Source organism: Mustela erminea, chromosome 18, assembly GCF_009829155.1.
Source record: "Mustela erminea isolate mMusErm1 chromosome 18, mMusErm1.Pri, whole genome shotgun sequence".
Classification (NCBI taxonomy): Eukaryota; Metazoa; Chordata; class Mammalia; order Carnivora; family Mustelidae; genus Mustela; species Mustela erminea.
In genome coordinates this window covers 35,717,980-35,742,863 of record NC_045631.1, presented here as the reverse complement: position 1 = coordinate 35,742,863, position 24,884 = coordinate 35,717,980, and the positions used below count along the sequence as shown (strand labels likewise).

The 24,884-nt window shown below is 43.4% G+C and overlaps 1 protein-coding gene and 1 pseudogene across 5 annotated transcripts in view; one reads left to right on the top strand and one right to left on the bottom strand.

Annotated features, from left to right (window-relative positions):
* SPAG9 (sperm associated antigen 9) overlaps nt 1-23,049 on the bottom strand; it is a 140,158-nt gene extending 117,109 nt beyond the window's left edge. For all 5 annotated transcript variants that reach the window (XR_004280899.1, XM_032322859.1, XM_032322861.1 and 2 more), the window contains exon 1: nt 22,520-23,049. Coding sequence is in view for 4 of the 5 variants with exons in the window: in XM_032322859.1 (XP_032178750.1) it covers nt 22,520-22,822 (303 nt within the window). In the remaining variant the exon portion in view is untranslated. The remainder of the gene's footprint in view (nt 1-22,519) is intronic.
* Nucleotides 3,736-3,836, top strand: LOC116578583 (annotated as a pseudogene).
* Nucleotides 23,050-24,884: the final 1,835 nt, after the last annotated feature.

Genomic DNA, 24,884 nt, shown 5'->3' with positions numbered 1-24,884 from the left:
GAGCCACCCAGGCACCCTAGAATTGATTTTTAATATCAAAGGGAGCTACCTGTGAGGTATGCAACTGCACATACGGGTTATCTATTCCTAAATAAACTATCTCACTATTTGGAGTGAAACTAGTACAATCCAACTGCAGGTTAGCAATGAGGATCAAAGTCTTTGAAGAATGATGAAAAGTGTTATTTTTTCATACATTCCTTATGGGCTTTAATATAAAACATTACATGTAGCATGATCATAAATTTAAAAACTGGAGGAATAAACAAAAAAAAGATTTGGAGGCACATATTAAAATAATGGCGAGGGGTGCCTAGGTGGCTTAATCAACTAAGCCTCTGCCTTCAGCTCAGGTCATGATCCCAGAGTCCAGGGACTGAGCCCCACATCCGCCAGCTCCCTGCTCAACTGGGAGTCAGCTTCTTCTTCTGACCCTCTCTCCACCTCTCGAGCTTTCTCTCTCTCTTTCTCTCAAATAAATAAAATCTTAAATAAAATAAATAATGGTGGGGCGCCCAGTCAGTCAAGCATCTGTTGGCAGCTCAGTTCACGATCCTGGAGGTCCTGGGATGGAGCCCCTCAGATCCCCTCATCAAGTTCTGCAAGGCTCCATGCTCAACAGGGAGTAGGCTCCTCCCTCTGCCCCTTGCTCCCTCGGCTTTACTCTCTGTGTCAAATAAATAAGTAAAATATTTACACAAAAACTTGAAACAACAACGACAACAACAAAAATCAAGGCAGGAGAACAGCAGTTTTCCAAATTCCAAAAGTATTCAACCCCTGGAAAATTCTGGTTACTCCCCTCCCGCAGAGCAGCAGTTTGTCAAATGTCTCAGGAATGTTGCTGTAGAGCACACATCTCCCCCCAACCCTGTGTGTTTTTGTCTTTACGTTTTCTCTCTCACCCATCTTTTTTAAAAAAGTGTTGGGTGGGGAGGATTAGAGCCCATGCATGGGCTTTTTTAGCATGTATGATAAAAGATAAACCTCTCTTCACTAAATGCCCCCTTCCCCTCTCACTCACTAATCAGCCAACAACAACATTGACATAACTTCAAACAGTACTCTCCTGGGAGCAACTAGACACTGTTAAAAAAAAAAAAATCAGTAGACAATACAGACTTATGTCAGGATCTAAAAAGAATAAGCTTTGTGACGAAGCAAAATGGTTTCAAGTCCAGATGGCTTATAGGGGCTGTTTTGCCCCACTGTTGTAGAGAAAAACAAATGAATACTTTGAAAAGGCAAGCGCCCGAAGTTTAAAAAAAAAAAAAAAAAAGTCCCTAAAGACTGTTCCTAATTGGGAGTAAAGATGCAAAAGCTAAAAAAGGAAAAGCCCTTTATTAGTAACTTTGAGTACAGTAGTTGTCTAAAAAATAATACCACCAAATAAAAGGCGACGACTTACTAATGCTAAGTATCCCCACATTTACTCTGCAGAGTGGGGGAAGGAAAATATTGCATTATATTAGTAATTATGATCAAATTCTATTTGATAATACTATCAAATGGAGTTTGATAATAATCAGTTCCATTAAATGTATTTTTTTCAATGTAGTATCTTTTTTTTTTTTTAAGATTTTATTTACTTATTTGACAGAGAGAGAGCCCAAGAGAGGGAACACAAGCAGGGGGAGTGGGAGAGGGAGAAGCAGGCTTCCTGCAGGAGCAGAGAGTCCGATGTGGGACTCGATCCCAGGATTCTCGGATTATGTCCTGAGCCAAAAGCAGACCCTTAAATGACTGAGCCACCCAGGTGCCCTTAATGTAATATTTTTAAGAAATGAGAAACCATATACTTTTTAAAGTTTTTTTTTAATAAAGCTAACTCTTTTTTTTTTTTTAAGATTTTATTTATTTATTTGACAGAGAGAGAGAGATCACAAGTAGACAGGCAGGCAGAGAGAGAGGGGGAAACAGGCTCCCCACAGAGCAGGTAGCCCAATGGGGGCTAGATCCCAGGACCCTGAGACCATGACCTGAGCCAAAGGCAGAGGCTTAACCCACTAAGCCACCCAGGCGCCCCTTTAAAGTTTGTTTTTTTTTTTTAAGTTTTTAATTATTTAAGTTATTGCTACACCCATGGTGGGGCTCAAAATCATGACCCCCAAGATCAAAAGTTGCATGCTCTTCCAACTGAGCCAGCCAGAAACCCAAGAAGATAGACTATATTAAACAATACCCAAAGGATAGGATTTCCCCCTCCAATCCAAAATGTGGAAAATTTTCAAATAAAAATGGTCCAGTTTCTTCAAAACCCAATGGCAGGAGGGAGAAAATGGAGAGCTATTAGAGATCAAGAGAAACTTAAGAGACATTAACCAATGTAAATTTGTGAACCATCGTATTTGACCCTGATTAAGACAACCAACTAAGAGTGCTTGGCTAGCTCAGTCTCAGTCAGTACAGCATGGAGTTCTTGATCTCCGGGGGGGGGTGTCATGAGTTCAAGCCCCATTCTGGGCACAGAGCTTACTTAAAAACAAACAAACAAACAAACAAAAAAACACGGGGCATACAGGTGGCCCAGTTGGTTGCACTAGTAAAAGTTGGTAACATCCCTAATACATCCCCAGTGCCATCCCAGAGCAGCCAGGTGGCCCTCCTGCCTACCCACACAGAAGACAGGAAATATGTTTTCTGAATAAAATCAATAAGAGATTCTATTTTTTTAAAGATTTAATTCATTCATTTGAGAGAGAGAGGGCAAGCATGTGAGCACAAGTGCAGAGGGGAGGGGTAAAGGGAGGAACAGACACCCCACTGAGCAGGGACCCTCCCCCACTAGGGCCTCAATTCCAGGGCCCTGAGATCATGACCTGAGTGGAAGGCAGACATTTAACGGCTGAGTCACCCACCCACGTACCCCTCAGTAAGAGAGATTCTAGACAAGGGAATACCACTAACAAATAAGTGCCAAATGAAAAGAAATGAACTAAGTGAAAACCTATATACCAAGCAGCAACACTGATAGCCCCCTTTCTGTTCTGGCCCTCACCCAGATTCTCATAATGACTAGGCTTATCTACCACTCCACTCCCCAAGACATTATCTTTCCTTGGCAAAATTCAAATGCCTCTGAGCAAAAAGACCATGGGATACTGAAATCTGGGTTCCCAATTGGCAATGAACGGCTTCCAGGCACACAAAGCTTCTGGCCCTCCTTTTTTTAGTGCCTCATGCTTAAAACATGAAGGGATAATTAAGGGTTATCAGGCACTTGAAGCTCCAACCTGAAAGAGAGAGACCAAAACTACCAGAAAAAAATGGGACTGAGAAAACAGACAAAACAGGAACAAATGAAAACTATAATTAATATACTCAAAGACCAAAGAAAAGTCATTACATCCATGAAACCAGAACAGTATGCTATTTTTAGAAAAAGGTTGGGGTAGGGGAAGAACAAGAAGGAAGAGCTCATTGAAATTATAAAAGTATGAACTGAAGAATACAGCACTTATCCTATCTTTCCTGTACAAACTATACCTTAGGGTAATCAAACAGTTGATGAGGGAGAAGTTCTCTTTTATAAGAAAATTAGGTAAAAAATGCTGAAGGAATAACTAAATTAGAAGAGCACCATTTCCCAATCCTTAATGAAATAATAGGGACTATCCAGTCACCATTCAGATTTTGCTGGCTGTCTCATAAATGTTCACAGCCAGGATGCAAACAAAGTCCCTATGTTGCATTTGGATGATACATCTCTTAGGTCTAATTAAAGTACAGATTCCCATGTTAGCTTCAGCAGCACATATACTAAAATTAGAACATACAGAGACTAGCATGGCCCCTGCACAAGGATAACAGAAATTTGTGAGGCATTCCATAATTTTATGTTTACTGTACTGGAATTAAAATTCTTAAAAATAAAATAATTATGTAAAGTTTCCCCAGTCCTTTTCCCCCAATGATCTGTTACAGTGATCATATAAGGGAATACTATAAAGCCACTGTAAAGAATAATTTAGATTTATCCAGACAGACACAGGTTGCTGCCAGTTGTGAGTGGAAACTGAACAGGCAATTCACAGAAAAGGCAAGCAGATCATCAATAAATGTAAGAAATATCTCAACCATAGTGGTGATCTGAGAAAAGCAAATTAAAAGGTTGTTTCACAAATATCAGATTAAAAACTAAAACCAAAAAGTCTGAGAGTGTCAAGTGTTGCTAAGACACAGGAAGGGGCACCTGGATGGCTCAGTCAGTTAAGTATCGGACTTCAGATGGCTCAGTCAGTTAAGCATCTGACTTCAGCTCAGGTCAAGATGCCAGGGTCCTGGGATTGAGCTCATGGGTTGGGCTCCCACTCAGGGGAATGTCTATTTCTTCCTCTCCCTCTGCTGGTCCCCCCCTTCCCTCCTTCGGAGGGTGACTCTATCTCTAAAATAAATAAATCTTTTCTTTAAAAAAGTGAGGTTTCTCTAATAGGCAGGATTCTAGAAGGATTTCTATAATGTTTTGGTTCTGTTTTGTTTATCACAAAGAGCATGTGTTGTATTAACAGGAAAAGTAATGGGGCACCCGGATGGCTCAGTGGGTTAAGCCTCTGCCTTGGGCTCAGGTCATGATCTCAGGATCCTGGGATCAAGTCCTGCATCCGGCCTCTGCTCCCCGGGGAGCCTGCTCCCCACACCCCCCCCAAGCCTGCCTTCTGCCTACTTGTGATCTGTCTGTCAAATAAATAAATAAAATCTTAAAAAAAAAAAAAAAGGAAAAGTACATAAATTTTTTTAAAAATTTTAGATAAAATAACCAAATAAGTATGACACATGTAAATTTTACTCACACACACAAAAAGAATTTTACTCACTGCCCAAACTGTCATCCGTAATTGTATAAATGGAATCGAACATGACCATTTATTCCACATGAGCTACACTATTCTTACCTCTGTATATTTCATATTCCTTTTAGTCCTTGTGACTGACTACCACAGCACACAGAGAACATTGATTTTCTACTATCTTACCTCAAAAAACAAGAATAAACCAAAACTCATTGGCCTAGGTAAGAGGGTATCAACCAGGAATTGATTACCACACTGATAAAACCTGAAAAGGTGTAGCAGACCAGCCAAGTAATGCTTTCCCTACATGTCACAATTTTGTGCTTCTGTAGGTAGGTGATCAATATTTTATACTTCTGACTTTAATTTACAGTTCTTAAAGCTTGACACTGTTGTTTATTTCAAAACTTGACTCTGTTATAAAAATACATTTCTATTATTAAGAAAAATCAGGGGCGCCTGGGTGGCTCAGTGGGTTAGGCTGCTGCCTTCGGCTCGGGTCATGGTCTCAGGGTCCTGGGATCGAGCCCCGCATCGGGCTCTCTGCTCAGCAGGGAGCCTGCTTCCCCCTCTGTCTCTGCCTGCCTCTCTGCCTACTTGTCATCTCTCTCTCTGTCAAATAAAATAAATAAAAATTAAAAAAAAAAAAGAAAAATCAGAAAATATTATCCTGAATAGTATATAGGTTAGTATTGAAACTCTAAAAATTATCTACAAAGAAAAAAACAGTGATGGGCACCTGGCTGGCTCAGTAAGTTAAGTATCTGACTTCAGTTCAGGTTATGATACCATGATCCTGGGATTAGACCCCACTGTTGGGCTTCTCTTGGGGAGTCTGATTCTCCCTCCTTCCCTTCTCTCTGCCCCTCCCTCCACTCATGTGTGCCTGTGCGTGCACGAGCTCTCTCTGTCTCTCTCAAATAAATAAATAAAAGCCTTAAAAAAAAACAGTGGATAATCTTTTCAGTTGTTTTCCGGGTTTTGTTTTTTAACATTGTTGGGAATTTTCAAATCTGCATAATGGAGAAGAAAACAGTATAATAAACTTCTACATAACATCACCTAATTTCAATAATTATCAGCACATGGCCTGTTTTGTCTGTATTCTTCCTCTTTTCCTCCAACAAACCTCAGCATCATAACAATCACTGCAAATACTTTAGTATGAATTAAAGATACATTTTATTGCTTTGAATGAACGTCATCAATGGCTTCTTACGAGAACACAAGTGTAGACTTCTCAATTCTACCTGAGCCCCCATCAGGCCTGAGTGAGCAGCTCCTCCATGATTTTCCTACCTCAACCCCTCCCTTTCCTCTATGCTGGCTGACTCCTAATTTTAAATTGTTTCCTACCTTAAAGCCTCATTTCCTTTGTCTATAACACACTCCTTTGACGGTCTCCTCCTCATCCTTCATTTCATAACTAAAATGTTATGTCCCCTGTGGCCTTCGCTGACCCCCCCTACTAAAGAGGGAATATGGTTATTATTTTCACTTTTTACATATAGTTTTAATTATTTGGAGCACACATATGCCTTTTTTAAGAATTAATTTTATACTATTCAAACTTTAGTTATAAAATTAGACTTGTGTGATGGGGCGCCTGGGTGGCTCAGTGGGTTAAGCCACTGCCTTCGGCTCAGGTCATGATCTCAGGGTCCTGGGATCGAGTCCCACATTGGGCTCTCTGCTCAGCGGGGAACCTGCTTCCCTCTCTCTCTCTCTGCCTGCCTCTCCGTCTACTTGTGATTTCTCTCTGTCAAATAAATAAATAAATAAAATCTTTAAAATATAAAAAAATAAAATTAGACTTGTCTTATTTCCAGATGTTACACACACACACACACACACACACTGACCTAAAAATATATCTGAACTGGCTTATCTGAATAGTTACAAAAAAAGAACTTGACAAAATTCAGCATCTCCTCATAATGAAAACACTCTACAAACAAGGAATAGAAAAGAGCTCCTTCAAAAAGCATCTACAAAACCCCACAACTACATCATATTGCATGGGTAAAGACTGAATGCTTTCCCCATAAGATCAGAAACAAGACAAAAATTTTACTCCTGCCAGTTCTACTCCATATTGTACCAGAAGGTTATAGTTAGGGTAACTAGGCAAGAAAATAAAAGGCTCTCAGATTGTAGAGAAAGAAGTAAAACTATCTCTACTTGCAGATGACGTGATAATGTATACTAAAAAATCTTCAAGAACCACAAAAAAACCTATTAGAATAGTAAGTCCAGCAGGATACAGGAACAATAAACAAAAATCACGTGTATTTCTGAGCATTTGCAATGATCAGAAAATGAAATTATGAGGGTGCCTCAGTGGCTCAAAGTGTTAAGCCTCTGCCTTTGGCTCAGATCATGGTCTCAGGGTCCTGGGATCAAGCCCCGTATCAGGCTCTCTGCTCAGCAGGGAGCCCACTTCCCCTTCTCTCTTTGCTTACTTGTGATCTCTCTCTCTCTCTCTCTACTTGTGATCTCTGTCAAATAAATAAATAAAATCTTCAAAAAAAAAAAGAAATTATGAGGTGCCCGCTTTGCTCAGTCAGTAGAGCATACTACTCTTGATCTCAGGGCCATGACTTCAAGCCCCAATTGGGGGTAGAGTTTATCTTAAGAATAATTAATTAGGGACACCTGGGTGGCTCAGTTGTTAAACATCCAACTCTTGACTTTGGCTCAGGTCATCACCTCGGGGGCCCTGCAATGGAGCCCCACATCAGTTTCCATGCTCTGAGGGGAGGCTGCTTCTTTCCTTCCTCCCCCTTTGCCCCTCCCCTTGCTCACACACTTGTGTGCACGTGTACACTCTATCTCTCAAATAAATAACCTTTTTTTTTTTTTTTTTAAAAGAATAACCCGGGGGCGCCTGGGTGGCTCAGTGGGTTAAAGCCTCTGCTTTCGGCTCAGGTCATGATCCCAGGGTCCTGGGATGGAGCCCCACATTGGGCTCTCTGCTCAGCAGGGAGCCTGCTTCCTCCTCTCTCGCTGTCTGCCTCTCTGCCTACTTGTGATCTCTGTCTGTCAAATAAATAAATAAATCTTTAAAAAAAAAAAAAAAAGAATAACCCGGGGTGCTTGGAAGGCTCCATTGGTTGAGCATCTGCCTTGGGCTCAGGGCATGAACCCAGGGTCCTGAGATCAAGTCCTGCATCAGGCTCTGTGTTCAGCAGAGAGTCTGCTTCTACCTCTCCTTCTGTCCCTCTCCCCTGCTCGTGGTGTCTCTCTCTCTCACACACACACATAAATAAAATCTTCTTTTAAAATAAATAAATAGGGGTGCCTGTTATAAATAAATTTATATAAATAAATTATTTATTTATATAAATAAATAGGGTGGCTCAGTGGGTTAAGCCTCTGCCTTCTGCTCAGGTCATGATACCAGGATCCTGGGATCAAGCCCCAGGTCAGGCTCCCTACTCATCAGGAAGCCTTCTCCCTCTCCTGCTCCCCTCTATTTGTGCTTGCTCTCTGTCAAAGAAATAAACAAAACCATCAAGAAGGAAGGAATTGAGGTTTGGCATTAAGAAACCTGTCCTTGGGGCGCCTGGGTGGCTCAGTGGGTTAAGCCACTGCCTTCGGCTCAGGTCATGATCTCAGGGTCCTGGGATTGAGCCCCGCATCGGGCTCTCTGCTCAGCGGGGAGCCTGCTTCCTCCTCTCTCTCTGCCTGCCTCTCTGCCTGCTTGTCATCTCTCTCTGTCAAATAAATAAATAAATAAATAAATAAATAAATAAATAAAAGAAACCTGTCTTGATTTCAAAGCTAGGAAATTAAAATCTAGGAAATCTCCCAGGACTTGAACCAAGGCAATCTGACCCTATTGTCCTTGCCCTTAACCATTGCACTGTATTACTTCTTATAATTTTCAATATCCTGCTTCTGAGATAACCTGCCATTTGTTTTATATATATATATGAAAGTACCTCTAGCAAATACTCTCTTAACTTATTTATAACCTGTTGAGGGCTAAGAAACTATTTTATTTAAAATAGGATACTTGGGGCACCTATGTGGCTCAGTTGGTTAAGTATCTGCCTCCGGCTCAGGTCATGACCCCAGGGTGCTGGGAAAGAGCCCCACCTCAGGCTCCTGACTCAGCAGGGAATCTGCTTCTCCCTCTCCCTGTTTGTGCCACAACCTCTGCTTGTGTTCGCTCTTCACTCTCTCTCTCTAAAATTAAACAAATAAAATCTTAAAATAAAGTAAGTAAGAATACTAGGGGGACCTGGGTGGCTCAGTGGGTTAAAGCCTCTGCCTTCGGCTCAGTCATGATCTCAGTGTCCTGCGATCGAGCCCCACATCAGGCTCTCTGCTCAGCAGGGGGCCTGCTTCCTCCTCTCTCTCTGCCTGCCTCTCTGCCTACTTATGATCTCTGTCTGTCAGAAAAATAAATAAAATCTTTAAAAAAATAAATAAGAATATTAAAGGAGCACCTGGGTGGCTCAGTCAGCTAAGCGCCTACTTTCAGGTCATGAACTCAGGATCCTGGGATCAAGCACATCAGGCTCCCTGCTCAGTGGGGAGCCTGCTTCTCCCTCTCCCACTCACCCTGCTTGTGCTCTCTCTGTCAAATAAATAAACAGAATCTTAAAAACAAAACAGAAGGAGCCACCCTGGTGCCCCAGCATTCAACTCTTGGTTTCAGCTCACATCATGATCTCGGGGTTCTGAGATCAACCTCCATGCCCAGCTTTCTCTCCTTATTCCCCTGCTCCTCAGGCACACACATTCTCTCAAAACTAAACTAAACTAAACTAAAATAAATAAAATAAAATGAAGATACTATGACTAAGTGCTTTGCCTTTAAATGTTTATTCAGTAGGCCAAGATCATGAACTTTATTATACAAAGTTTTGAGACATTCATTTTAGCTCTTCAGAAATCTTTGCTCACTCCCTGGCCCTCAGCTAGCTTGGGAGGTAGTTAACACTGAGTAAATTACTGGATGAATTCCTATCCCAGCATAGAAGTATTCTTTAAAGAAAGAATAAATTTTTAAAAACTGAACAGAGCCACAAATAAGGGGGTAATTTCTGTTAAACATTTCCCAAATCACATCAAACAAGTTCAAGCAGACTATTTTCATAGTAGAACCATAGACAAACAATAGCCTTTTTAAAAAGTTACCCTTCAGGTTTTATAAAAGCCTGTTTATTTGATGCCACATTTCTGTGCAACCTGTTTAACTTTTTAAAAGGTATTTGTTTTTGAATAGGTAGCAGTAACAAAAAAATGAGTCTAGGGCAATAGGTAACTGAAAGAAAATTCAAATTGGATATTTGATAATAGAAATTAAAAATTTAATTATATAATAACCTAGTAGATGCTTTTAACCAATATATGTTTCAATGCTCAAGAAATAAAATTTTCCCTGTTCTTCACAATAAAATTTTCTTCAAAAATAAATGTTGTTAGGGCACCTGGGTGGTTCAGTCAGTTAAGTGACTGCTTTGGGCTCAGGTCATGATTCTGGGGTCCCGGAATCCAGCCCTACATCAGTCTCCCTGCTCAGCAGAAGTCTGCTTCTTCCTCCCTCTGCCCTCCCCCATGCTAATTCATTCTCTCTCTCTCAAATAAATAAATAAATAAAACCTTAGTGGGGAAAAAAGAAATTTCTATCAAAAGATTCTAAGCAAATAGTTAAAATTAAGTTTGGGAGGGGCGCCTGGGTGTCTCAGTGGGTTGGGCCTCTGCCTTTGGCTGGGGTTGTGATCTCGGGATCCTGGGATGGAGCGCCGCTTTGGGCTCTCTGCTCAGCAGGGAGTTGCTTCCCCCACCCCCACTCCCCCCCCCCCCCCCCAGTTTCTGCCTACTTGTGATCTCTCTCTCTCTCTAGGATCACCTAGCCCAATCTTTGCAAATGCCAGGAAGTAATGCCTATGATCTTAATATTTCAATTTAAATATATAAGTAGTTCTAGAGGCGCCTGGGTGGCTCAGTGGGTTAAAGCCTCTGCCTTTGGCCCAGGTCATGATCCCAGGGTCCTGGGATCCAGCCCCCCATAGGGCTCTCTGCTCAGTGCGGAGCCTGCTTCCCTTCCTTTCTCTGCCTGCCCCTTTCTGCCTACTTGTGATCTCTGTCAAACAAATAAATAAAATCTTTAAATGCATAAGTAGTTCTAGAATATTTACTATGTATACGACAATGTAAGTAAAGCATCTGCAATAACTACCCTCAGAAGTCTTTTTTTTTTTTTTTTTATACAAAAGTCAAAGGACTTATTGAAGAACTTTTTGGAAGTTTTAGCATAACTTGGCACCAATGGTAAGGACAAATAACTTGAATGCACAAAAGAGAACTTTAAATAGTTAGGCTTAGCAATTTGACCTTTTAGCATTTTCATCCATCCCTCCAACCAATTAACAAGTATCTATTAAATACCTACAGCTTCCTAGTAGTTTAGTGGGGGAGTTAAAGCCATAGGTTAGTTTGCTAAAACACTGAAAGTGCTATGGTAGGGAAAGAAAGAGTATGTGGTGGGACAATGTAAGATGGGCACGATCCAACTTGGGTGTTCATAAAAGGCGTTCCAGAATTGAAACCTGAAAGATGAATACTGTTACCCAGGCAACATAAGAGAAACAGAGTTCCAAGCAAAGAGGGGCATCTTTGGGGCACCTAGGTGGCTCAGTTGATAAGCGTCTACCTTCAGCTCAGGTCATGATCTCAGGGTCCTGGCATCAGGCCCCACATCAGGCTCCACTCTCGATGGGAAGTCTGCTTCTCCCTCTCCCACCCACCCTGCTTGTGTTCTCTCTCTCTCTCTCTCTCTCAAACAAATAATTAATTTAAAAAAAAAAAAAAAGAGCCCTAGAGAGAAAGAATACTATTTGCAAAACAAAAATAAATTCCAGGTGTTCAATATATGGCTCAAAAAGGAAAAGATGAGGCTGGTAAGATAAGGAACAGCCAGGTCACAACATCTTGTACCTTAAGACTTCAGACATTTAAGAATAAAGAGAAATATTTAAAAGTTGGAAACAAAAGTAGCAATGGGGATAAAGGAGAAGAAAAAAAAGGAGAGAAAAGAATTGGGGCACCTAGGTGGCTCAGCTTGGTTAACCCTCAGCCTTTGGCTCAGGTCACAATACCGCAGTCCCAGGATAGAGCCCGCATGGGGCTCCTTGCTCATCAGAGAGTCTATTTCTCCCTCTGCCCCTCACCCAGCTTGTGTTCAATCTCTCCCAAATAAATAAATAAAATCCTATAAAGATGGTGGTGAGCTATCTGGCCAGCAGACAGTAGTATCCCTTACAAAGACAGGGAACAGAGGAGCAGCAAGCTTGCAAAAGAAATTCTGGTTTGGACATGTCAGGAGACAGTCATGTCCAAGAAACAAGAGTAATGTGGATCTGAAACTCCAAAGAGAGATCTGGTCTTAAGGTTCTTAACAGGCTGTCAGCTTCATGAAAGAAAAAACTCGTTGTGTTTTGCTCACCACTATGTCCCCAGTGGACACAATACCAGGTACACAGCCGGCACTCTATAAGCATCTAGGAAATGAATGAGATATACATTTTGGAATGGTCAACAAATGGTAATTGACCCCATGGGAATGAATAATACCAGTTAGGCAACGTGCAAGTTGAGAACTAGAGGGGACCTCAGAAAGAACTCCAAGGAATGCCAAAGCTAACAAAGTAAAAGGAATCCAGAGTGGTCCAAAGAGGGAAAAACTGGGGGGCCAGGATGGCTCAGTTGGTGGAGCATGCAGTTCTTTTTCTTGGGTTCATGAGTTGGAGCCCCAAGTTGGGTATAGAGTCTGCTTAAAAAGAAAGAGAGAGGGGCACCTGGGTGGCTCAGTGGGTTAAAGCCTCTGCCTTCTGCTCAGGTCATGATCCCAGGGTCCTGGGATCGAGCCCTGCATCCGGCTCTCGCTCAGCAGAGAGTCTGCTTCCTCCTCTCTCTCTGCCTGCTTCTCTGTGATCTCTGTCTGGCAAATAAATAAATAAAATCTTTGAAAAAGAAAAAAAAAGAAAGAGAGAGAGAGAGAGAAAGAACAAAAGAGAAGGAAGGGAGGGAGGGAGGGAGGGAGGCAGGAAATAAGGAAGGAAGGAAGGGACTGAGACAGAAAAATAAAGAGAAAGAAAGGAAAGAGGAGCACCTGGGTACCTCAGTCATTTCAGCAGCCAACTAGAGTTCAGCTCAGGTCGTGATCTCAGGGTCCTGGGATTGAGCCTGGAGTGGGGCTCCACACTCAGCCTGGCATCTGCTTCAGTTTCTCTCTCTCTCCCTCTACCCCTCCCGCCTTGTGCGCGTGTGCACTTGCTCCTGCTCTCTAATACATTAATTTTTTTTTTTTTTTAAGATTTTTACTTATTTGACACAGAGACAAACCACAAGTAGGCAGAAAGGAGGCAGAGAGAGAGAGAGAGAGGGGAGGAAGCAGGCTCCCTGCGGAGCAGAGAGCCGGATACAGGGCTCGATCCCAGGACCCTGGGATCATGACCTGAGCCGAAGGCAGAGACTTTAACCCACTGAGCCACCCAGGTGCCCCTCTAACACATTAATTTAAGGGGCACCTGAAACGAATATAATACTGTATGTTAACTGACTGGACTTTAGGGCACCTGGGTGGCTCAGTTGGGTGGACGACTGCCTTCGGCTCAGGTTATGATCCTGGAGTCCCAGGATGGAGTCCCTCACTGGGTTCCCTGCTCAGCGGGGAGTCTGCTTCTCCCTCTGACCCTCTCCCTTCTCGTGCTCTCTCTCACACTCTTTCTCTCCCAAATAAATAAATAAAATCTTTAAAAAAAAAAAAGAAAGAAAGAACGAAAGAAATAGAAGAAATGCACTTATGAGAGCTCCTTTACTTTTATAAATTTTCAAGAATAACGATTAAGAAAAATTCTAACTATATACATTTAAAGTTTCAGATCTAAGAAAGTACTCTTATGAGATAAATTATTTCCTGCATGGACAGCTTACCCTTTTATAAAGGTGTGTACTCATCTAAAGTGCCTGCCTCTTTACTCTTTATCACATCACCTTTTTTAATTTCCTGCATGGCAGGGCACTTGGGTGGCTGAGTTGGCTAAGTATCCGACTCTTGTTTTCAGCTCAGGTCATGATCTTAGGGTCATGATACTGAGCCCCATGCTGGACTCTGCACTCAGCACAGAGTCAGCTTGGAACTCCTTCCCTCTTCCTCTCCATCCTACCCTGCATGCTCTCGTTCATGCTCGGGCGCGTGTGGGCTCTCTCTCCTCTCTCTCAAATAAATAAATACTGCCTTCCTCGTCTGTTTTGTTTGTAGTTATATTTCCAGGGCCTACAACAGTGCCTGGTCAATAAATATCTGTTCTTTCTGATCATCTATGGGTCTGTTTATCTTTCTAGCTACCTGTGGAGCCAGGATACAGTAGAACCAGATCAGGGGAGCGTCCTCCTAGCTCTTTAAAAGGATCAGTTTCTCAATTTCTGTATCTTAGTTTCAAAGAAGAGAAACAATCCATCATATTTTTGTGCTGTAATTTTAAATAAAAAATCTTAACCAATTTTCAGTTTTATAATCTCATTTCAATTCCTTATACAGAAGTATCTTGGGCACCCGAGTGGCTCAGTCACTGAGCATCTGTCTTCTGCTCAAGGCATGATCCCAAGGTCCTCGGATCGAGCCCCATACTGGGCTCCCTGCTTGACAGGAAGCCTTCTTCTCCTTCACCCACTCCCCCCTGCTTGTGTTCCCTTTCTCACTGTCTTTCTCTCTGTGTCAAATAAATAAATAAAACCTTAAAAAAAGGAGAACCATGAGAAACTATGGACACTGAAAAACAATCTGAGGGTTTTGAAGGAGCCGGGGGATGGGAGGTTGGGGGAACCAGGTGGTAGGTATCGGGGAGGACACGTATTGCATGGAGCACTGGGTGTGGAGCAAAAACAATGAATACTGTTACACTGAAATTTAAAAAAAAAAAAAAATTTTTTTTTTAAATCTTAAAAAAATATGAACAACTTATCTTTATAACCAACATATTGTGCCCTTCATTCAGAGTGCCTTGGTGGCTCAGTTAGTTAACCAACTGCCTTTGGCTCAGGTTGTGATCCTGGAGTCCCAGAATGGAGTCTGGCATAGCCCTCCCTGCTCAGCAGGGAGTCTGCTTGTCCCTTTGATCCTCCCCCCTCATGTTCTCTCTGAGTCAAATAAAGTTTTTAAAAAATCTTTAAAAATTATTTCAAATGGAATATTAAATAATACTAAAAATGTTCTCAATGTAAATAATTTTGTGGTTACATGGTAGAATGCTCTTTTTTTAATTAAATTTTTTACTATTTTCTTTTTTTTTTTTTTTAAGTAGGCTCTACACCCTATGTGCAGCTTGAACTCATGACCCCGAGATTATGAGTCACACAGTCCACACTGACTGAGCCAGTCTGTATCCAGGAATGCTCTTGTTTTTTAAGAGATAAATACTCTAAGTAGTAAAAGTTGAAATGTTATAACATTTGCAATTTACTTTGCCATGGTTTAGCAACTTTAAAATGTGTACATATATAAATGTTGAGTATATGTGTACATGTATGTATGTATGTATACACACAACACAACAACTACTGAATCTAGGTGATGCATATACAGATTATCAATGCACTTTTAGTTTTCCTGTACGTTTGAACATTGTCCTAATAAAAAGCTAGGTGGGAGGAATTTACTGAAGGGTTTACTCAGGGAGTGCCTGAGTGGCTCAATTGATTAAGCATCCAACTAACTCTTGGTTTCCGCTCAGGTCATGATCTCAAGATTGTGGGATCCAGCCCCTCATGGGTTACACACTCACTGAGGCATCGGCTTGAGATTCTCTCCCTATTCATCCCACAGACGCCCATCTCCCTGTACACGTACACACTCCCCCACTCAAATTATTATTTTTTTTTTAGATTTTATTTATTTGACAGACAGAGATCACAAGTAGGCAGAGAGGCAGGCAGAGAAAAAGAGGGGGAAGCAGGATCCCCGCTGTGCACAGAGCCCGATGTGGGGCTCAATCCCAGGACCCCGAGATCACCACCCAAGCCAAAGGCAGAGGCCCCAACCCAGTGAGCCACCCAGGTGACCCTAAATTAATTAATTTTAAAACAATTTTTTGAGGGGCGCCTGGGTGGCTCAGTGGGTTAAGCCGCTGCCTCCGGCTCAGGTTGTGATCTCAGGGTCCTGGGATCGAGTCCTGCACTGGGCTCTCTGCTCAGCGGGGAGCCTGCTTCCTCCTCTCTCTCTCTGCTTGCCTCTCTGCCTACTTGTGCTCTCTCTCTCTCAAATAAATAAATAAAATCTTTAAAAAACAAAAACAAAAAACAATTTTTTGAAAGTTCCTAATAACTCTGTATCATCAATTTGGAAACTTCCTTGTTGTATTGATTAATATGTAAATTTCTGTGGTTCAGTTCAAATATTTTTAGAGGCAGCTATTACGCCTAACTACTAGACACTACAATTCCTAAGTGAATAAAACTTTCTTGCTTCAAACTACTAACTAAATATCCCTAAGGGGTACCTGGCTGGCTTAATGGGAAGAGCATGTCATTCCTGATCTTGGGTTTCTGAGTTCTAGCCCCACACTGGACATAAAGATTACTAAAAAATACATAAATATCACTGGCTAAGATTTCAAAATGTATAGGCTTACACACATATGTTTTTAAGATTTTTTTAGTTATTTATTTTAGAGACTGAGTGAGGGGAGAGACCGAGGGAGAGGAAGAGAGAATCTCAAGCGGACTTCACGCCGAGCATGGAGCCCTACCTGGGGCTCAATTGCATGACCCTTGAGATTATAACCTGAGCTGAAATCAAGAGTTGCTGATTAACCAACTGAGCCACGCAGGTGCCCAACACACATATCTTCTTAAATATCAGTTTTCTGAATACATTACATATATTATTAAACTGGGCTGATTTATTTTATTTCAACCTAATAGTAATTTATTTAGGTAAGAGCTGTATTCTCTATGATTACTAAGCACAGCATTAAAAAAAAGTATTTTTAAGGGGCGCCTAGGTGGGTCAGTGGGTTAAGCCTCTGCCTTCAGCTCAGGTCATGGTCTTAGGATTCTGGGATTGAGCTCCACCTTGGGTCTGGAGATTACTTAAATAAATCTAAAAAAATAAGAAAAACAGGGGCACCTGGGTGGCTCGGTGGGTTATGCCTCTGCCTTCAGCTCGGGTCATGGTCTCAGGGTCTTAGGATCAAGCCCTGCATCGGGGTCTCCACTCAGCAGGGAGTGTGCTTCTCCCCACCCCGCCGCCTGCCTCTCTGCCTACTTGTGATCTGTCAAATAAATAAAAATCTTTAAAAAAAATTAATAAAACTAAAATAGGTTTGAATTAAGATGTAATGTAACAGTCCAAAAAACTGCTGACCCTTACTCTAAATGACCCAATAGAGAAATTAAGTTAGCACCTCTGTCATTTCTTGGACCAAAAATCTTTAGCTCACTGAAGATACCACAAGATACTGATTTCAAAAACCACTTAACAGGGGCACCTTGGTGGCTCAGTGGGTTAATCCTCTGCCTTCAGCTCAGTCATGATCTCAGGGTCCTGGGATAGAGCCCCACATCAGGCTCTCTGCTCAGCAAGGAGCCTGCTTCCACCCCCTTTCTCTGCCTGCCTCTCTGCCTACTTGTGATCTCTCTCTCTCTGACAAATAAATAAATAAATAAAAATCTTTAAAAAAAAAAAAAAAAAACACTTAATAGGGACCACAGAAGGACTTCCCTTTTAAAAGGAGTTTGAAAACTAATAACATGTATATCCAAACATGTAAAATGTCAAATATTAAAACACCATGGACAACAACCTGTTCTCCTATACTGACATGTCACCACTCTCTCCTACTGCTCCAGTGAAATAAAAGAGCAAAGTTAAACTCCAAAAGACACTAGAGTTGATAGAATTAAGGGTAGAAGCCTGAAGAACCATGGCAATACTAATTTAAATAACAGCTGTGCTAAAGAGACAAAATAAACTTAAAAAAAAATTAATAAAACTAAAATAGGTTTGAATTAAGATGTAATGTAAAACTTAGTTGAAGCAGACTTGAAATTTCAGTTTTTCAACTCCCTAACTTCAATAGTCACTATCAATAAATTTAAGTTTTAGGTATGCAAAATTACTTCACTCCTCTTACTTGATAAAAAGTCATAGAACTCATTGAAAAAACACCGAATTTTCCTGTTTAAGTGTTTACTAAAGAGATGAACTTAACTGTCATTGTAATTATACTGCAAATAAATTAACTTCTTCCACACTTTTGATTAAAATATTTTTTTATGGGGCACCTGGGTGGCTCAATGAGTTAAAGCCTCTGCCTTTGGCTCAGGTCATGATCCCAAGGTCCTGGGGTCAAGCCCCACATTGGGCTCTCAGTGGGGAGCCTGCTTCCCCCCTCTCTCTGCCTGTGTCTCTGCCTACTTGTGATCTCTGTCAAATAAATAAGTAAAATCTTTTTAAAAATAAAAAAATTTAAATATATATATACTTTTTAAAATTTCTTTTTATTATTATTTTTTTTAATGGGGACACCTGGGTGGCTTAGTCAGTTAAGTGTCTTCCTTCGGCTCAAGTCATGATCCCAGTGTCCTGGGATCTAGTCCTACATCAGGCTCCTTGATCATCAGGGAGCCTGCTTCTCCCCCCGCCTGTCACTCCCCCTGCTTGTGCACTCTCTCTGACAAATAAATAAATAAAATCTTTTTAAAAAATTTTAGGGGCGCCTGGGTGACTCAGTCGTTAAGCATCTGCCCTCGGCTCAGGTCATGATCCCAGAGTCCTGGGATCAAGCCCCATGACAACTTCCTTGCTCTGCAGGAAGCCTGCTTCTCCTTCTCCCACTCTCCCTGTTTGTGTTCCCTCTCTGGCTGTCTCTCTCTCTCTCTGTCAAATAAACAAAATCTTTTTAAAAAATTAAAGATAAATTTAAAAAATAAAAAAACAGGGGCAGCTGGGTGGCTCAGTGGGTTAATAAGCCTTTGCCTTCCGCTCAGGTCGTGATCTCAGGGTCCAGGGATAGAGCCCTGCATCGGGCTCACTGCTCAGCGGGGAGCCTGCTTCCCCTTTTCTCTCTGCCTGCCTCTCTGCCTACTTGTGATCTCTGTCAAATAAATAAATAAAATCTTTTAAAAATTTTTTTTTTAATTTTTAAAAAAGTGTTCTTAAACTCATTTGCCTACTTATCAGAAAAGTTGTGGTAAAAGAATCAGAACTCACATAAACAAAAACCAAAAACACTAACATATCCTTCCTAAGAATAACATCTCTCTCCAGATCACTGTACAGACAGATTTATGTTTTTAAAAAATCACTGATTGACAGCGCACCTGGATGACTCAGTCATTAAGTGTCTGCCTTCGGCTGAGATCAAGATCCTGGGGTCCTGGGATGGCAGGGAGCCTGCTCCTCCACTCTCCCACTGCTCCTGCTTGTGTTCCCTTGTGTTCCCTCTCTCTGTTAAATAAATATATAATATCTAAAAAAATATATATCACCGATTGAGGGGTGCCTGGGTGGCTCAGTCAGTAGAACATGCAACTCTTGATCTCAGGGTTGGGTTCTAGCCCCACATCCGGTGTAGAGATTACCTAAAAAAACAATCTTGGGCGGGGAGAACCACTCTCCTGAAACTCATACTACACCTATGTTAACTAATTTGAATTTAAATAAAATCTTGGAGGAAAAAAACCCACTGATTTACAAATAAATCATTCATAGATTCACAGGGCTTAGTCTGGGTAGAGCAGATAGGCGGACGCTCATCCAACTGAGCGACCAAAAACGGTCTTCCCGAGCGCCTGGGTGGCTCAGTTGGTTAAGCTGCTGCCTTCATCAGGTCATGATCCCTGGCTCGGGGATCAGGGATCAAGTACCACACTGGGCTCCCTGCTCAGTGGGGAGCCTGCTTTTTCCTCTGCCTCTGCCTGCCACTCCACCTACTTGTGTGCTATGTCAAATAAGGAAGTAAAATCTTAAAAACTAGTAAGTAAATAAATAATAAAATCAGACTACTTTAGGTTGTTTTTAAAGACACAAAAATAGCAGACTCAAACCAAAAATTCAAATAAAAACAAAGAAAAAGGTAAAATATTCAAGATAAGTAAATCAGTAGATTAAAGATTAAATTTCCGATTCCTTGCTAAGAATTCCTGTAAGTAAGAGATTATAGCACTTCACACCCCCTAAAACATTCTCACCATTTATATATCCTCCTCAAGTTCCACAAAGGTGCTCAGAATTTACTTTACACTTTCTGGTGATGGACAATTTCCAGGCTTTCAAGTACTTTTACAGTAAATACCCTGAGGCACTTTTGCCATAATAGCAGACTCAGGCTCCGCATTAAAGGGCCAATAGGTGCGCTCCCAGAAAATTAAACACAGAATTCACTTGTGCCTATTGGCCTAAGAAAGACTTCATTTCTGGAGACTGGGTAAAACTTGATTTATCATCTTACATAAAAAGTGATTAACAAGGTAGTTTTATGTTTGTGGTCTGGGAATTGGCTCATCTAGCATTTCATCAATGTTCTCTATTCTCAGGTCATGGCTCTTTGCCCAAAGATTTCATTATACATAATTTACAGACATATCTGAAAAAGTATAAAGAAGAAAAACATTTAACATTTAAAGAGTCATATACTTAAGAAATTAATATCCAATCAGGTGCATAGCAATTAGTCAGTTTTATTTTCTTTTTTATTTATTTATTTATTTATTTGACAGAGAGAGAGAGAGATCACAAGTAGGCAGAGAGGCAGGCAGAGAGAGAGAGGGGGAAGCAGGCTCCCCGCCAAGCAGAAAGCCCGATGTGGGGCTCAATCCCAGCACCCTGGGATCATGACCTGAGCTGAAGGCAGAGGCTTTAACCTGCTGAGCCACCCAGGTGCCCAATCAATTTTATTTTCTGATTCTGCAACCTGTAGCAGGTATTCTTCTTGGCACGTGTGACCCTGGCCTTTTGCTATGTTCACATGGCACTTCTTTTATCCAAGGTGATAGGTCATGCTGGGCCTGCTCCTCACCTGTGTATATATGTCTATTGCTACTGCATCAACATACTGGCAAATGCCTGTATGAGGATTAAGACACAGCATACCATCTCAAAAGTAGTACATGACCTCTAACAGTGCTAATAAACCACTGGAAACTGCGATCCCATCTTTAGATTTTTTTTTTTTCAATCCCTCCCTCCCTGAAGACTTGGAAATATTCTTGAAATAAAGTCAATTTTCTTTGGCAAGTGCAATGGCATTCCTTTGAGGCAAATGGATCACAAAATCAGAACTAAAAATCATCACTACAGTCAAGCTTAAAAAGGAGAATAAAGAGAACTCTGTGACCTGGTACAAAGGTATAAAAGACAAAATAAAGTTAAAATGGGAGTACTGGGGCGCCTGGGTGGCTCAGTGGGTTAAAGCCTCTGCCTTCAGCTCCGGTCATGATCCTGGGGTCCTGGGGTTGGGCCCCACATTGGGATCTCTGCTCGGCAGGGAGCCTGCTCCCCCCGCCCCATGCCTCTCTGCCTACTTGTGATCTCTGTCAAATAAATAAATAAAATCTTTTTTAAAAATTAATTAATTAATTAATTAAATGGGAGTACTAAGGGTTAGGAAATGAGCTGCTAAACGAATCTCACGTCCTAATACCTTTTTTTCTAGCATTTTTCAAAGAGAATATGTCGCTGGTTCAATGATTTGTTATTTAGCTCCTTCAGTCACCAAGTACTTAGCTAGGTGTGCTAGATGCTCAGAAAACAAAGATGAACACTTCACCTGCATTAGATAACTTCCACAAAAATAATGCCAACACAGCCTGAAAGCTTAAATCCTTGACTGCCTCAAGAAGTCCAAGGCCTATCACTTGCACTCCAGACCTCCAAAACGTTCACAGACCCGAGGTGAGGGCACCGAGGTCACTGCCGAGATGCTAGCTAGGGTTAAGGGCACCTGTAAAATGCAGTCTGAGAAAGGCTGTCAACAGTCACCCACACCTCCCCAACCCGCCCCGCCCCCAGTCCTCTCGATAAATAAACAGAGGGTTTTTAAAGGGAACTGTCCAAGGTGACCACCTGACACGGAGAAACGCTTTGCTGTGGGATATCAACAAAATAAAACTGTACGCTCTACTTACAGAGCGTTGCTATACGACATCTAAATGTTGACAAAGTGTCAACCAAAATACCAAAAAAACATAAAATAAAACCTCCTTCTCAACAGTGTTAAGACGTCACGAAGAAACTGACCGAAAGAGGGAGATCTCTAACTTCCCAAAGCAGCAACCCCCTGGAAAGGTACTGGAACCAGCGGAAGTTACATATCCAGGACAGAAGTGTGTAAATGCCCCAGCACACACACACACCATGGTAAAAGTTTGAACCGCCGTCCGACTATCCTACGGTGGTCGGAAACTTCCCTAAACTACCACCGGCCACCCGCCACCCTTAAAATCTCCGCCCTCAGCCAACCTCAGGTGCCCTCAGGCCAAGCTGCGGCTTCCTCCCGGGGCCTTGCCTCCTCATCTCCCTCCCTTCTCCTGGACACTCACCCGCCTGCCTCGGCTTCCGACGCCGGTCGGGGGTCCCGGGGACCTCACGGCCGCCCGGTTCGGTCCGGGGGGCTTCGGCCTCAGGCGCGCCCCCTCCCGGGCCGGGCCGCGATCCCCGGCCCCCCGCCCGCCCTCAGGCCCAGCCCCCGCCCTCTCCGCCGGCCGGCCCTCACCTCCTCGGCGTGCTTGCGCAGCGCCTTCTCCCGCTGGTACTGGGTGATGAGCTGCTCGTTGTCGTCCCGCAGCAGCTCCAGCTCCACCTGGTGCTCCTGTTCCTGCGCGAACACCGAGTCCAGGTTCTCCAGCACGGCCACCACCAGTGGCATCAGCTCCTTGACCACCTCCTCGTCGTAGCGCCCGATGAGCCGCTCGAACTCGCGGTAGATGGAACCAGCCAGGCCGGACACCCGCTCCGACATCACGGCCCCGGAGCCGCCGGGCTCCTCCTGGTACACCACACCGTCCTCCAGCTCCATGGTGGCGGGCGGGCGGGCGGCCCGGGGCGTCGCCGGCTGAGGGGGTGTCACGGGCCCGCACGGGACGGGCCCGGCTGGGGCTTGGTCTGGGGTTGGGGCTGCGCCCGGCGGGGTGGGGGGTCCGGGCCCGCGGAGGGGAGGGGTGGGGTGAGCGCACTCAGCCCAACGGCCGCTGCACCAACTGCCGGGGCGGCCGGGCCGCGCGCGCCACACGTCACCCACGGGGCGGGACCCGCGCCGCGTCGGCCCGATGGGCGGGGCCCCGCGGGAGGCCAGGCGCGGCCGGGGGCGGGGTTATGCGTCATCTTGCGCCGGCGGAGGGGGCGCCGTGGCGTCAACACTCGGCGCCGCGCGGCCGACCCCTTCGCCAATGGGAAAGACGGCTGGAGGAGGGTGGCGAGAACGGTCAGCCCCCGGCGGGGTTCGCAGGGCGGGTCCCAAAGGAAAGGGAGGGGTTCTGGAAGAGTGACTAGCCGTCCAGAATTAACATAGCTAACATTTCTGTTGCCTTTTTCAGCTCACAAAGGGCTTTCTCATTTGTTCCTCCCGACAGGCGTGGTGTGGTAGACGTTTGGCCTCCGTTCCACGAACAGGGAAAGTAGGCCCAGAAAAGTTGTAGTTCACTCAAGGTCACCCAGCTAGAACGGGAAGGAGGCTGATCTGGGGCTCAGACCAGTTCAGATTAAGAATCTCGGGCTCAGAGAAAAGTGGGCAACAGAGGGAGAGGGAAAGCCACGTCGACTAAGACGAGGTCTCCCGAAGTGATAAGGTGGTTTCGACAGAACTGTTTGGGGATCAGGACAGTAAGGACAGCCTAAAACAGGAAGTGCAGAGCATTCTGGAGAAGGATAAAACTAAAGCCGCATCTTGCACTTTTCCAAACTGAGTTTCTGCGCTTCTGCCGTCCAGATTGGTTGGGTGGTATTTCCGGGCTCCAGCCACCCTACTTTCCTCTAGTGTCGAGGGGCGGAGCGGGGAAGTGAGTGGTTGGGGAGTACGGGAGGAAAGGGGTGGAGTCTCTGGGGTGAGTAAGTCCCATGATACGTGAGGTCTCCGCAGCTTGGGAGAGTATCACGTGTGGGGAATGACACAACACCCAAGCCTCCGGCAGACTGAGTCAAGGATCCCTTTCCCGTCTTCTTTAACCTCTGTAGACGGGACGGGAGACTCTCCCAAGGATCCTCTCCGGGAGGCAGGTGACTCAGTCGTATTGAGGCCGGTCTCTTCAAAGAACAGGGAAGAGAAGGCAGGACTCGGATAAAGGAATGGTTTAGTGAGGGAGTACGCCACTCCCAGGATCAGACATCCTCGACTTGTTTACAAGTTAGAGTTTTTTCTACCGAGTATGAATGAGTCTCCCACAGCCTTCCAATCTGGACCCACCTGGAGACCCACAAAAAACAGTATGGACGTTGGTCATAGGCCAACCTATAAACTCGGAAGGACAAAAATGAAAACATTAAGACTTACATTGGTCTGTACTGTCCCTCTTTCTCAACTCACTGCATACCTACCCTTACATTGTTTGTGTGTATGTCTGGGTCAAGACTCTTGCTCTAGACTTTTCGTTCTTCCCTTCCTGAGGGCTGTCATTTAGACATATAGATAGATACAGATATAGATATAGATAGACTCTGCACCCCATCCCCGGAAGTCAGACGAGTAGGAGAACCTAGGGTAAGCCTGCATTTTGTCTTTGCACAATATTATCATACCCATCAAAAAATTTAAGGGGTGCCTGGCTGGTTCAGTCAGTAAAGCATGAGGCTCTTGATCTCTGGTTCTTGAGTTCCAGCCCCTGGGCACAGATGACCTCTTCTTTAAGATTTTATTTATTTGTCAAAAAGAGAGAGAGATGGGGCGCAGTGGGTTAAAGCCTCTGCTTTCTGCTCAGGTCATGATCTCAGAGTCCTGGGATTGAGCCCCACATTGGGCTCTCTGCCCAGCAGGAAGCCTGCTTCCCCCTCTCTAACTGCCTGCCTCCCTGCCTACTTGTGATCTCTGTCTGTCAAATAAATAAATAAAATCTTTAAAAAAAAGAGAGAGAGAGAGAGTATAAGAG